At 56.1% G+C, this 13,110-nt stretch overlaps 2 protein-coding genes across 4 annotated transcripts in view; one reads left to right on the forward strand and one right to left on the reverse strand.

Moving 5' to 3' along the window:
* The window catches only part of FRMD5 (FERM domain containing 5), a 65,174-nt gene extending 61,881 nt beyond the window's left edge, over positions 1-3,293 (forward strand). Inside the window, exons 14-15 of one of the 2 annotated variants that reach the window (XM_053955174.1) lie at positions 1,944-2,284; positions 2,464-3,293. In XM_053955174.1, the coding sequence (XP_053811149.1) occupies positions 1,944-2,284; positions 2,464-2,511 (389 nt within the window). In that variant the 3' untranslated portion in view covers positions 2,512-3,293. Of the gene's footprint in view, positions 1-1,943 lie in introns of both variants that reach the window. The other variant, XM_053955172.1, reaches the window with a different exon arrangement.
* Positions 3,294-5,071: 1,778 nt separating this feature from the next.
* Positions 5,072-12,793, reverse strand: WDR76 (WD repeat domain 76). 2 transcript variants are annotated; one of them, XM_053955053.1, is made up of 13 exons: positions 12,706-12,793; positions 11,742-12,476; positions 11,221-11,313; positions 10,770-10,825; positions 10,176-10,299; positions 9,367-9,468; positions 9,237-9,280; positions 8,988-9,141; positions 8,148-8,300; positions 7,346-7,560; positions 6,805-6,960; positions 5,919-5,972; positions 5,072-5,461 (listed from the first exon to the last, which is right to left on the reverse strand). In XM_053955053.1, exons 1-13 carry the CDS (start codon positions 12,772-12,774, stop codon positions 5,209-5,211), a joined length of 2,208 nt encoding a protein of 735 aa, XP_053811028.1. In that variant the 5' UTR covers positions 12,775-12,793; the 3' UTR covers positions 5,072-5,208. The 2 variants fall into 2 exon arrangements, with proteins under 2 accessions (XP_053811028.1, XP_053811027.1); XM_053955052.1 differs by having other exon boundaries at positions 11,742-12,521.
* Positions 12,794-13,110: the final 317 nt, after the last annotated feature.

A 13,110-nucleotide genomic window follows, 5' to 3' on the forward strand; every position in this document is an offset into this window, starting at 1 on the left:
TGCCAGTTTTGGGGATGGAAGCAGACAGGGTCACCTCTGCCACCCAGTTACACGTGACAGCCTGTCCCCCACATGCCGTTGGGAAGCAGCCAGTGCATTAAATCACCTCCCACCATAAATCACCCCGAGCTGGTACCACCCCTTTGCTTTTCCTCACTCTCACTTCAGCTCGGTCCCGTGGGAATGCGGGTGCCCAAAATAGTGCTGAGCCCAGGGCCGGCAGCAGTGCCACTCGCAGAGGCGTCCCCGCGCTCCTCGTGTCCCTGTGCCACCATGGTGAAGTGCCTGGTAAAGATTAAAACCAGGGTCAGCGTCCACCTGTGGCTCATCAACCACTGCTGCCGGGAGGTGCGGGTCCGGGTGCTGGCCCTGGGCCCGCGGCTGCTGTCCCGGGCCCTGGGGATTCTGCCGCTGCTCCCGGCTGACCCCAGCCTCGGCCACGATGCTCCGTACGGCCCTGGGGACCCACCTGAGCCAGGTAACGCTGCGCCGCGGGCTCTGGGATCTCCCCATGGACCGTGGCCCCCGTAGGCAGCTGGTGAGCAGGTGGGATGCAGGAATGTGGGGCGCAGGATATGCGTGGCAGGGAGTGGGCTGGGGTCTCCGAGGCTGGCTGGACTCCAGGTTGTTGTTACCACGGAGCAGCTCTGGTGGTGGGGCCAGATTTCCAGGATTTTCCAGCTGTGGAAGCAGATGGCAGGAGGGTTTGGGTCTGGGGGCCAGCACTGCTGTCACTGTGGTGATGAGCAGTGGCACCCCCTGAGTGGCTGTCCCCCGTGTCGGGGACACAGTGGGTGCCGTGGGAATGCTCCCATGAGAGGGGAGAGTGCAGAGCTGGCAGGGAGAGAGCGTGTTCCCTCCTCACTGCCCGGGAGCACGGCGCTGACCCGGGCTGAGCTGGAGGCATCCGGGCAGCGTTCACAAAGGAGAGGCTGCAAATCCCAGGGAATGCGGCCGGATGAGCTCCGGGTGCTGCCCTTCACCCTCCGGCAGCCAGGACGTGCTGACAGCATGTCGAGGTGCTCCAGTGCACTGTGCTCTGCCCCCGGCGACAGGTCCAGCCCCGTCCCTCTCCAGCCACCTGCAGGGTGGCCCCGGGGACCAGCTGGTCCCCACCATGACCTTCAGACACCCTCCCTGGAGCTGGGGCCACTGCAATGGCAGAGGCCCTTCCTATCCCCCCCGCCTGCCAGACCTAGGTGAAGCGAGTCCCTCATGTGTGTGGTTTCTTGGAATTTGGGGATTTGGAGATGTTGGTAGGGGCAGGAGTTCCTTGGCACAAAGGACCAAAGTTCAGCCTGGCGCGGGGCTGGGGGCTGGCACAGGGGCTGGCACACAGCTCTGCTCGGCTGTGAGCAATGTAAAACATTTGGTTTGTGGTGAACTCAGAGCAGCCTGTGCTGCGGGGGGCTCCTGCACACGATGGGGACATCTCCCCCATGTGCTGGGGGACACCGTGGCCCCCGTGATGACCACACTCCCCCACCCTTTCCTGTCTGTGTCACCGTGTCCCGGGCAGGTGCTCGTGGTGCTGCAGTGCCACGGCTGGTGCTGGCAGCGGCAGAGGGGCCCCAAGCACTGTGGGCAGCTGCCAGGGGCACTGTCACCGTCACCTCAGGGCAGCTACAGCCCCCGGGTGCGTGTGATCGCCTGCGGAACAGCGCGGACCCTGCCGCGGCCCCGGCCGGCAGCCAGCGGCTGGCGGTGCCGGTGACAAGCCAGGCGGGTGTGGAGGTGACACCGCCGCAGTCGCAGCTCGCGTTGAAGGGGCTGCGGGTCCCGAAGGACCAACAATAACAACAGCCAGCAGCAATCCAGGGCAGCCACCGCAGCCTGTCCCTACGGGGGACACCGGGCTCGGGCAGGGCGGGCAGCTCCCGGCTGTGCACAGGGACGCACCGCACCCCGCTGAGCGTCCCCTTGCCCCTCTCCTGTCTCCCCAGGCCTGGAGTCCCTCCGTGACAGCGCCCACTCGACCCCGGTGCGCTCGGCTTCCCACGGCGACGCCTTCGCGGGCCCCGGCCGGAGCGGCCGCGCCGAGAGCAGCGAGCGGGTGGCCGTGATCGCCGACGAGAGCTACAGCCCCGCGGACAGCGTGCTGCCCACGCCCGTGGCCGAGCACAGCCTGGAGCTGATGCTGCTGTCGCGCCAGGCCAACGGGGCCCCGTGCAGCATCGAGGAGGAGAAGGAGTCGGAGGCGGGCACGCCGGCGGCGGAGGCCGAGGGCGAGCTGCGGGCGCTGTGCCCGGGCGCCGGCGGCCTGGGGCCAGCACAGGCCCAACAGGTGAATAAGTTTCTTTTAAGTGTCCTCCGTTTGCTCCTTGTGACAGTTGGACTCCTCTTTGTTTTGCTCCTCCTCCTGATCGTCCTTACCGAGTCCGACCTTGACACTGCCTTTTTCCGCGATATCCGCCAGACCCCAGAGTTCGAGCAGTTCCATTACCAATACTTTTGTCCCCTCAGGCGATGGTTTGCCTGCAAGCTCCGCGCCGTGGTAAACCTGCTCATTGACACCTGAAGGCAGGAGCCACCACGGGGGCCTGGACCTGCCGCCGTCACTCACTAACCCTCCCCTCCCGACCCAGAGCCCGGCCGGCCGAGGAGGCGGCTTTCCGGGAGGAAGAGGAGGGTGGGCGCAGCCCCCGGAGCCCCCTCCTCCCCGTGCTCCCACCCCCGGAGCCCGCACAACACCTCCCGTCCCCGATCCCACGCGCACGACTTGGGAAGCACCGAGCAGAGGGGAATTCATTGCTCTGCCAGCCCGGCCGGGGCTGGCGGGGCCGTTCCGCAGGAGCTTTAGCAATGGTGCTACTGAGGTTTCATTTAACACTCGTGTACTGTTACGGTATCAAATCCGCACTGTGCCCGCCACCCCCGCCCTCCACGAACCGCTTGGCAGAGCCCTCCCTGCTCACCGGAGCCTCCCAGGAGGTGACGGCTCTCGGGACGCCCCGGTGCCCTCCTCCCCGCAGCGCAGCCATCCGGAGCCCCCGCCCCGCTGCGGACTCGGCCCTTCGCCACCTTTGTAAGCCTTGAAGCATCGGTGCTCCCGAGGGCAGGGGAGCATGGAAGCCAGGAGACGCCGGGCACGCGCGGCCAAACCCGGCGTGGAGCTGTGGTGACTGTGTCAGATTTATTGGGATGACCTTTACCCTCCGCCAGTTGTACCTGTTTTGTAAAAAAAAAAAAACCAAGCAAAAAGGAAAAAAAAAAAAACAAAAAAACCAAAACCCCCCAAAAAAAAGAGAGAGAGACATTTCAAGGTCTATTTTAACAAGGAAATGCTATTTTGTTATCAAATCTAATCCAGTCTTTTTTTACTTTACGGATGGGGTGACCGTGGGTGCCGGTACCGAGCGGTTCCCAGTGAGCAATGGTTTAAGAGTAAACGCCAGGAGCCCAAGGCCAGCTGAGCCCTGCTGGGTTTGGGACAGAGAAGGAGCTCTGATTCTGGGACACCTCCCAAGAGGACACACATTCAGAAGCGCAGGTGTCACTGAAGAAGCCAACGGACACCTTGAGCCCCGACCGTCGTTGAGTGCAAGTCAATAAACCCAACTCATCGTGACGACCCCCGGACTGTCGGTCACCAGGAGCAGCAGCCCATCCACAGGGAGCAATAACAGCCAGTTCTGGTTAGCTTGGGCTGACAAGTTGGACATATCAGAAAAAAAAGAAAAAAAAAAAAAAGAAAAAAAAAAAAAAGGGTAAAAACCGCTGAGCAAGTTTAATTTCATCTCAGGGAGAGATTTTTTTCCGTAAGCTGGGGCCATAACTGCAGTTTTACAAAGCCTGATGTGCGTGTTGTCTTTGAGCATCCACCACCACTGCTGGGCAGGACGGTGACGTTGGGCCACGCGGGCTCCTTGTCACTGCAATAAGGGGACAGGTCCCGTCGGGGGCACAGTCCCCTGCCCGGGTCACAGCCCGCTCACAGCACGAGGCCCAAGGAGGGGTGGGGTCCAGCCCCGGCTCCAGAGCAGGGCAGGAGCCCTCGGGAAGGCTCCAGGAGGCGGAGGAGCGATTTTTTTACATGATAATCCTGTTTTATGCAACATAGCAGAATTAACTCTTAGTGTAGTGTTCCTACCTCAGCCCATAGCGCTGATGTTTCTATGCAGTTGTGCTCGTCCCGACGCTGACATTTTTTTACCCCGGGTTAACGCTGCAGTGTCGTCCTTCCTCCTCCTCCTCCTCCTCCTCCTCCTCCTCCTCCTCCTCTCCTCACTGCAATGTTCTGTGTGACGCGTGACAGCACAGCCCCATCCCGCGCTCCATCCTTTTCGGACACGTCCTCGAGCCCCCAGCTGGGCCCTTCCACCTTGGCTTTCCTCGGGTAACGCTCCGTGCCAGCCCCAGGTCACCTCTGCCGTTGTCACCCAGCGTTTTGCTGCAGAACCACAGGAATTGGTGATTTTCCGTTGTACGTTTCTCCCGTCTGGTCCCAGATCCCGTCGTGTGTTTCAGGCCCTGTTAGTTTTACCCGTCTTTCTATCAAAATGTTGTTTCCATAGGTTCTGAGATCAGAAACCCATGAATCTCGTCCTAGCGTACTGCATCTTTCAGCAGTAGACAGTAAAATACCTGAAAATGTGAATTTCTTAGTTTTCATAAAGAAAACCTAGAGATTAACCTTTCATGTGCCAAATACTGTAAGTTACATCTTTTTTCCTTCAAAATGTACCTTTTTCTACATATCCAATACCTTAGTTAGCATAAAATCATTGGTGCCATGAAAAGTATTTTTAAATTTAAATAAATATTTAAATATCATGAAAAGCAGAGTTGGGATGAGCTTTGTTGAGCGATTCCGATTTTTCTTATGAAAACAGCTCAAACTGTGAGAAATTTGGTCTTTCAGCAGCTTCTTACTGGAGTGAGAGTTCCACAGCTGCAGGTGAGTCCCGCGCACGTCTCTGCACTCCAGGAGCACAATTTTACAAATGCACCTGGGAGTTTTGGGCCCCTCACCACAAAGAAGGCACTGAGGGGCTGGAGCCCCAGGAGTGGCTGAGGGAGCTGGAGGCTCAAGGATCACTTTTATTTCCATGGAAGATACGAGGGTGCCAAAGGTAGTTAAAACTATTTATTTTAATATTTTCAAAGTACACTTCTGTCCTGAGAAACAACAGTCAGCTTCGGAACTGCTTAATACGGAATAAACAAAGTCAGTGCAGAAAGGTAAAAAAATAAAGATCTAAGGCACTTCTATTTGAACACGTGGAGGCGGCCACTGGAGTTGCCTCCCACCAGGATGTTCTGGCTGGGGTGGACGACGTTGATGGAGCACACGGAGCCGAGGCAGTCCACGTTGCAGAAGGAGTGCAGCAGCTTCCCGGTGTCCTGGAAGACCTCGATCTGCCTGGGCTGTGCCATGCTGCCCACCAGGAAGCAGTGCTCCTGCTTGGGGTCCCAGATGGCCCTGAAGCGGGTCAGCCAGCGCCCTGTGTTGTTGTTGTGCCTGCAGGGGAAGAGGATTTCTCCTTGTGAATCCAGCATTTCAAATCATTGTTTATGTCCCATCTGCTCCCTTGCCTTCTAAATCTTCAGCACTCACGCTGCAGTGCTCAGATCCCCGCAGTGGATCCCTGTCCTGGGATGGGCAGGATGGCACAGGAATACCAGAATGGTTTGGGCTGGGAGAGACCTTAGAGATGACCCAGTGCCACCCCTGCCATGGGCAGGGACACCTTCCTCTATCCCAGGCTGCTCAAAGCCCTGTCCAACCTGGCCTGGGACACTGCCAGGGATCCAGGGGCAGCCACAGCTGCTCTGGGCACTCTCAGAGGGAACAATTCCTTCCCAAAATCCCACCTAACCCTCCCCTCTGGCAGTGGGCAGCCATTCCCTGCGTCCTGCCCCTCCAGACCCACAGGAGCAGCCACGGCACTGCCCTGGCCCGGGTGTGCTGTCCTTACCTGATGGAGCTGAGCAGTGTGACAGTGGATGTCAAGGACGTGGTGTCGTAGACCCTGGGCACAGAAGGGCACATTAACACCATGAACCTGTGCTATAAAGCCAGCCCTTCCCTCACACAGAGCACCAGCTCCTGGGGGCCAGGAGTGTGGCATCCAGGGAGCAGCACAGACACCCAGCCTGGCCACAGGCACCACAGGCACTGGAACCATGCCAGCTGGAAGCACTGGATTTGCTTTCAGCTGGAACTGCAGCCCACCCTGGCTGGCAGCTCTGCATCAAAGGCCAGCCCAGCATCTCGCCTGCTCCTCCACCCCCACGAACCTGGGGGTCCCACCCCTCCTGGAACAAACTGCCCAGCCCACACAAAATCAGGTAATCATCTAAATTACGGTCACAAAGTAACCAGGAGAAAAAGAACGTCTAACACAACCAACTCACAGCAGCTTAAATGATGAAATGATAGGCTATTTATAGAAGAGCTGATATCATCATTATTTCAAGTACCAGCTACAAACAAATTTCATTTCTGAGCATTTTGTGTTTGTGTGCACCAGCCAGGTTTTGGCTGGCTGTTTTTGTGGGTTTTGATTTTGTTTGTTTTTCAAAGATTAACTGTACCTGTACATTTTTTTCTTTTAAATACCCTGAGGGAAAATGAGAATTAGGAAAAAAACAACCAAACAAAAAAATTATTAAGAACTACATTAAAAATGTTAATGCCAGTAAATCTTTATCATTTTTTAAAGTGATAAAGACAGAAGGTGCTTGATGATTGGGTCATGTGGAGAAGTAATAATAATGATGATGATGATGATGATGATGATGACAATAAACCACCCAAACAGTTGGTATTTTCCATGAGGATTCTTCCTTCCACAGCCTTACCTCAGCCGGTCATCAGCACACACTGTCACCACCCTGTTACCAGTGACAGGTGAGAAATAGGCTGAGGCCACACTTCTGGTGTGTCCTGTCAGAGAACTCAGGGGCTTGTTCTCCTTGGCGTTCCGAAGGTACCGAACATCAAAAACACAAACGTCCCTGCAACAGGTACCACAAACGCTTCAGTAATCATCCTTCATTCCCCAGAAAAGCTCCAGAGCACGGCGGGCTGTGTGGGAGCTGGTTCAGAGCTTCAATATCCACTCAAATGGTAGCTCTGAGGGATTTTGGGAGCACCAAAACCACCCCAACCAGCCCTCCATACAGTCCCTCTGTGCCAAAGCCCACCAGGGCCCATGTGTCCCCATTTGATCTGGGAAATCAAACCAATCCCACCTTAAATCCTGCTAAGGACTGAAAACTTGTTTTCTAAAAGGACCAAGACGGCTCTAACTGTAAATCGAGGCTGAGAAACTCCTCAGCCTCAGCTCTCCCCAGCAGAGAGAGCACTGAAGAAACAGCCTGTTCAGTCTGGGCTACGTACACGGAGCCAGCAGCCAGGAAATACTGTTTGTTCACGGGGTGCACGTGGACTGTCCGTGTCCTCCCGAAGCCAATGTCCACAGAGAGCTCCGAGGACACCCCCGGCGTCCGTCTGTCCACAACGGCCACGGGCCCGGCCCAGTGACTCACTATGGCAGTGAAGGCATTCTCCTCCAGGAAGTCGAAGCAGGAGAAGTCCTCCTCACTCCTGAAGATCTGAGCCCAGGGAAGGTTAAATATCACCAGAACTAAAGGAAACAGGCAGCTGTTTTAACACCCAAACACTCCCTGGGCTATGGGTTTCATCCTTTCCCTCTTTAATTCACTAAAAGCCATGCAGCCCATGTGAGAGCTTCACCCAGCTGTGCAGGTAATCCTTCTGTGAAACAAGGATGCTTTCCACAGGGGAAATAATTAGGAGATAATTAACCATCCAAACCAAACCAGCAACAGCACACTCCAAATTCTCTGTCAGAGCTCCTACAAGGCACTGTCACCTCTGTGTTCCAGCAATCAAAGGGCTGTTGGCCTTGAGCACACACTGAGTGAGGATTAAGGACATCGTTCCCTTCCCCAGTGCTCCAGAAACTTTTAATCATGTGCAGAAATGTAAACCTGGAAATTGGGAGAATCCAGGCTGTCACTGGGTTTTGGTGAGTAGGAAACACCTCCCTATTTATGTGATGTTAATTAAATGTTGATTCACATACCCTCGTGGAACTAGAGCCTGAACCCTCCTGTTAATAAAACAACCAAGTAACGAGTTGGTGCAAGCAGACTAAACCCTCCCAGCAGTGCCTCACCTCATCAAAGACAGCCCTGGTGACATCGCCGCAGCGCAGAGTGTCATTGCTGAGGGACAGCAAGTGAGCAGGGTTGCAGGGAGAGAAGTGCATGCAGTTGACATGGAAGTTGTGGGGGATGAAGATGTGGGCTCCTTCCTCAGTCCCACAGCTCTGCAAAATGACAGATCCCACAGACACAGGTGCTGATCACTGCAGGTATTTCTGTTAATGACTACAACTCTTAAGGCCAAATCTCTTGTCTTTTGAATGCTTTTTGGAGGAAGCAGAGGGTGCTGGGTGAGAGGAAACAACAGCACAGGTGATATGGGCAGTGAGACTGCTTCTGGTCCCTAATTGTGGAAACTTCCTGCTGCAATTAGTGCCACTGCAGCCACCAGCCCTGGACCTGGACAGCAGCACCTGGCTCATTTTCACCCACACAGCTGGTGTCTGCTACCACATCAAAATATGGACACACTGGGTTACTGAGAGCAGAGGCTGAATTAGTGACCCAAACTGCATGAACGCAGGATCTCCTGTGTCTTCTCTTCTAAATTTTGCATCATTTTGTTATTTTAAAAGAAACTGAACAGGTCATTTTGGACCAAGTTCTGGTTCATCCCACAAAGATGATTCTGCTTTCAAACTTCAGAAAAATACAAGGGAGAGCAAAAGGGAAAGCTGTTCTGGCAACTCTAAATCTGACAGTCGCTCTTGACAAAACCACCAGGTATTATCCCTAAGAATGGAGAAAACCTAAAACACTCTCATGAGCCCAACAAAATGCCAGCCCAGGCTGTTCCCCACCTGCAGCTGAACCACACACCTGTTCAGGTGAGGAGCACATCAAGCACTCACCACATTCCAGAGGCCAACATGCCCCATGGTGTCTCCAGCTGCCACAAGGATGGTGCTTTCGGAAGGGTGGATGGCCATGGAGCACACCCGGGCCTTCACCACCTTCCTGATGTTCTCCTCGCTCAGCACCATGCTGCTCAGGCTCTCCTGGTACCTGGAAAGCCAAAACGACAACCACCACCAAAAGGTTCATTAGGGAAGGAAGGGGGGCCAGACAACCCCCAGTTTTGGCTGCTGTTTTCACACTACCTCTTTAGGTCAGGTGTGCCCCGCTCAGCATCATCCGCTTTCAGCTACAGACAGAAAGGAGATATCTAATCAAAATCAGAGCCCAAGTGAAATTACATAGTCCAAAAAGAACAAATAAAACAAATAATACCTCACTTATCCTCATCCACGTGCTCAGTAAAGCCTCTGTCTGTTTACTGCTCTCCACCTGATGCTCTGGAACCATGGGCAAAGGTCCGACTGGAACCTGAGGCTGGGAAGACATTGGCAATTTTTGTAACTCAAACCAACTAAACCACAAACAAGGTGAATTGGTATTTTCCCCACACCAGACATTCTGAGAACACGCCTACAGCAGGACAGGAAATAAACAGTAAAAACAGAAGGTGGTATCATAACCTTATTAAAAAGATAAAGAGAATTTCACTGGCAGCACAGGCCAACTGCCTCCCTGGGTTTCTTCCTCTCCTGATACTCCAGCAAGACCTTTACTACAGATTCAAATCTATTCTACAGCTCCATGGAAGACTTAAATTCCCATCTCTCAGAACAACATGCCTTTTACTTGTTGCTCCATCACTAGTTCAAAGAGATGGTAAACATTACCCAGGAAAATAAGACCAGCTCAGAAGTTACAGCGAAATAAAAACCAGAGTAATAAACCTTTGGATTTAAGGCTGCTCATCTCCACGGGCTGTTGATGTGGAACGTTCTACCTCAGGGCCCTGCTGTGGATCCCCAACCACACCATGCCATCAGCCTGGGCCACAGAGCACTGCCTGGCTCGTGGCGAGACCGTGGCACCTGCTCGGGGTGGCAGAACTGACCCTTCCTTCCCGTCCCCGCGTCACAGCTCCCAAATGCCTCAGTGCAATGCCCAGTGCCACCCACCAGCGTCACCAGCAGTGGCTTTAGAAAGCTGCAGTGCACCACCCCTCCTGCAGCCCTCCCCCATCTCACATATTCCTTTGCTTCTGGCTGGGCAAACGTGTCCAGCAGCGGAATGTCCAGCGGTGGCTCCACCCGGAGCAGGCGCATGGATCGCCGCCGGGCCGGCTCATCCTCCACCTTTTTAGGCTTGGCCCTGGAACAACGAGAACACCTCAGTCACAGAGCAGTCCCTGTGCTCAGGGACAGAGCCAAGGGCACAGCTGGCTGACACCAGCCCCTCCTGGCCCTGCAGGAGGGATGGGCAGCTTTTCCATCCGTGACAGCGAGGAACAAAACCAGGAGCACTCTGCAATGCACACGCAGCTGCCAGCCCTCTGTTTCCCTGTGATGCATCCCTTCCCAGCTCTCCTCATTCATTACCCACCCAGCCATTGCCACCTTCTCCCATCACACAGCTTACTCTTTATTTGGGCTTCAGCTCATTTTCTGCTCCACCTGGCACTGTTTAGGCACGGCCAATGTATTCTCCTCCACATTTACTGGTTACCCTCTCCCTTGCACCTTGGTCATGCACTACTTTTTTTCCCCTCACCTTTTCCCAACATTTCTTTTCCTCCCACAATGAAGAATAGAGGATATAAATCTCATCTACTGTTACTGTACCTTTTAGTGACCCGAGATTGCTTTTTAGTGGTAAGCTGGTTAAGCCTTGCAGCTGACTTAAAGAGAAAAAAAAAAGAGATTAATTATAGATAATGAGCATAAATAAATAACCTGTATAAAATACAATTATCTCAAGGCAGCGATGAACTTACTGCAATTATTTATAATAAGAAGAAAGAAACTGTGGTTGCCCCATCCCCCTAAGTGTTCCAGGCCAGGTTGGATGGGGCTTGGAGCACCCTAGTCTATGGAAGGTGTCCCTGCCCAAGGCAGGAGGTGGAATGAGAGGGGCTTTAAGGTCCTTTCCAAACATTCCAGGATTCTGTGATTTTCATGGCTTTCCTCGTATACAGCTGCCCCAGTGAGGAAAGGGTTTCACACCAGCAGAGATGACAGTGCAATTATGACACTTGGAAAGAGCACTTTGATGCTATTTAGACCCAATACAAACCTCATGCAGCTTTAGAGCAGCAAAGAATTTAGCATTTTCTGTGATGTTCTTTAGTCTTTTCCTTTCATAGGCTGATAGGTGGGAGTATCCATCCTACAGAATGAAAAGGCAGTCACTCTCCATCATAGAGTCACATGGCTGCAAGAGTGGTCCTGGGCTCAGGGAAGTGAATCTCTAAACTGATTAAACAATTTTTAAGTGGTTTGATATATTTGTAAGAAATGTAAGACCATACAAATTGGGCTGGTCATGTATCAACAACAAAATCTGTCCATACAGATCCAGTTTGCTTTACAAAATTTACTCTGGCATTAACTCTATGAAGAGAACTGTATCAAAATTTTTAATAATGAAAGGAATAATGAAGAGACTCAATAAAGAATCTAAAACTTCAGTGAAAGGGTAAAATGAAGTGGGACACTGCCAGCCAGAGGTTAAAAAGCGGGAATAAAACTTACTTACAGAAGAAAAACACTTAAAAGCTTAACTTCTATAAAGATAACCGGGGGCCGGGTACTCACCGGAGCCGCATCTCCCCCGTCGCTGAGGTCGCTGTCCGCATCCCGCAGCCCGTCCTGGCCGCGGGCAGCCGAGCTGGGCCCGGGCGGGGAGCCGGGCGGGGCTCCGGGGCTGCCCTCGGGCTCCGGGCACGGCCTCTTGCTGGCCGGGGCGCGGGGGCTCAGCGGCCGCTTCTGGGGCCGCGGCCAGGCCGCCGCGGGCAGCGGCGTCAGCAGCACCCGCAGCTGCCGGCCCAGGCCCGGGGCCGCGCTCGGCCGGTGCTCGGCGGGGCCCGAGGGGAGGGATTCCTGCGGGGGCGAACGGGGCTCGGAAAGGCCCGGCGGGGGCGACTCCTGCGGGGGCGAACGGGGCTCGGAAAGGCCCGGCGGGGGCGACTCCTGCGGGGGCGAACGGGGCTCGGAAAGGCCCGGCGGGGGCGACTCCTGCGGGGGAGAACGGGGCTCGGCGGGGCCCGCCGGGAGGGATTCCTGCGGGGGCGAACGGGGCTCGGCGAGGCCCGAGGGGGGCGACTCCTGCGGGGGCGAAGGGGACTCGGAAGGGCCCGTCGGGGGCGACTCCTGTGGGGGAGAACGGGGCTTGGAAGGGCCCGCCGGGAGGGATTCCTGCGGGGGCGAACGGGGCTCGGAAGGGCCCGGCGGGGGCGACTCCTGCGGGGGGGAACGAGAGCCGGCGGGGTCCGGCGAGGACTGCTCCTGGTGAGACGAACGGCAGTCGGCGGGGCCCGGCGAGGAGCGCTCCTGCGGGGATGAACGGCAGTCGGCGGGGCCCGGCGAGGAGCGCTCCTGCGGGGACGAACGGGAGTCGGCGGGGACCCGCGGCCGGACCGCCGGGCCCTGAACCCGGCCCGCCCCGCTCCTCACCTCCCCCGGTTTCTCCCCTCACAGCCCAGCTCCTGCCGTGTCCCCTCTCCTGGCAGACCCCGGGTCCCCTCCCATCTCGGCGCCTCTCCTCCCCGCGGCCCCGGACCTGCAGCTGCTGCCGGCTGTGCGCTGACGGCTCCTCGGGCTGCGGCGGCCCGGGCTGGGACAGCGCCATGGCGCGCGCGGGGCGGAGCGGCGCTTCCCGCCCGCACAGGGGCGGCGCGGCCGGGCCCGCCCTCAGCGCCCTCAGCGCCCTCAGCGCCGGCACCGCCCGGGCCGCCGCTGCCGCAGGGCACCCGCAGCCGCGGAGCCGCCAAATCCCTCCCTGGGAGGGGGTGAGGCGCCGGCACAGCGTGCCCACAGCAGCTGTGGCTGCCCCCGGACCCCTGGCCAGGCTGGACTGCGGGGCTGGGAGCAGCCTGCGGTGGTGGAAGGTGTCCCTGCCGTGGCAGGGATGGGCTTTAAGGTCCGTCCCACGCCCAGCCGTGCGGACTCGCTGGCCAGGAGCAGC

This window comes from Vidua chalybeata, chromosome 13, assembly GCF_026979565.1.
Source record: "Vidua chalybeata isolate OUT-0048 chromosome 13, bVidCha1 merged haplotype, whole genome shotgun sequence".
NCBI classification, from domain to species: Eukaryota; Metazoa; Chordata; class Aves; order Passeriformes; family Viduidae; genus Vidua; species Vidua chalybeata.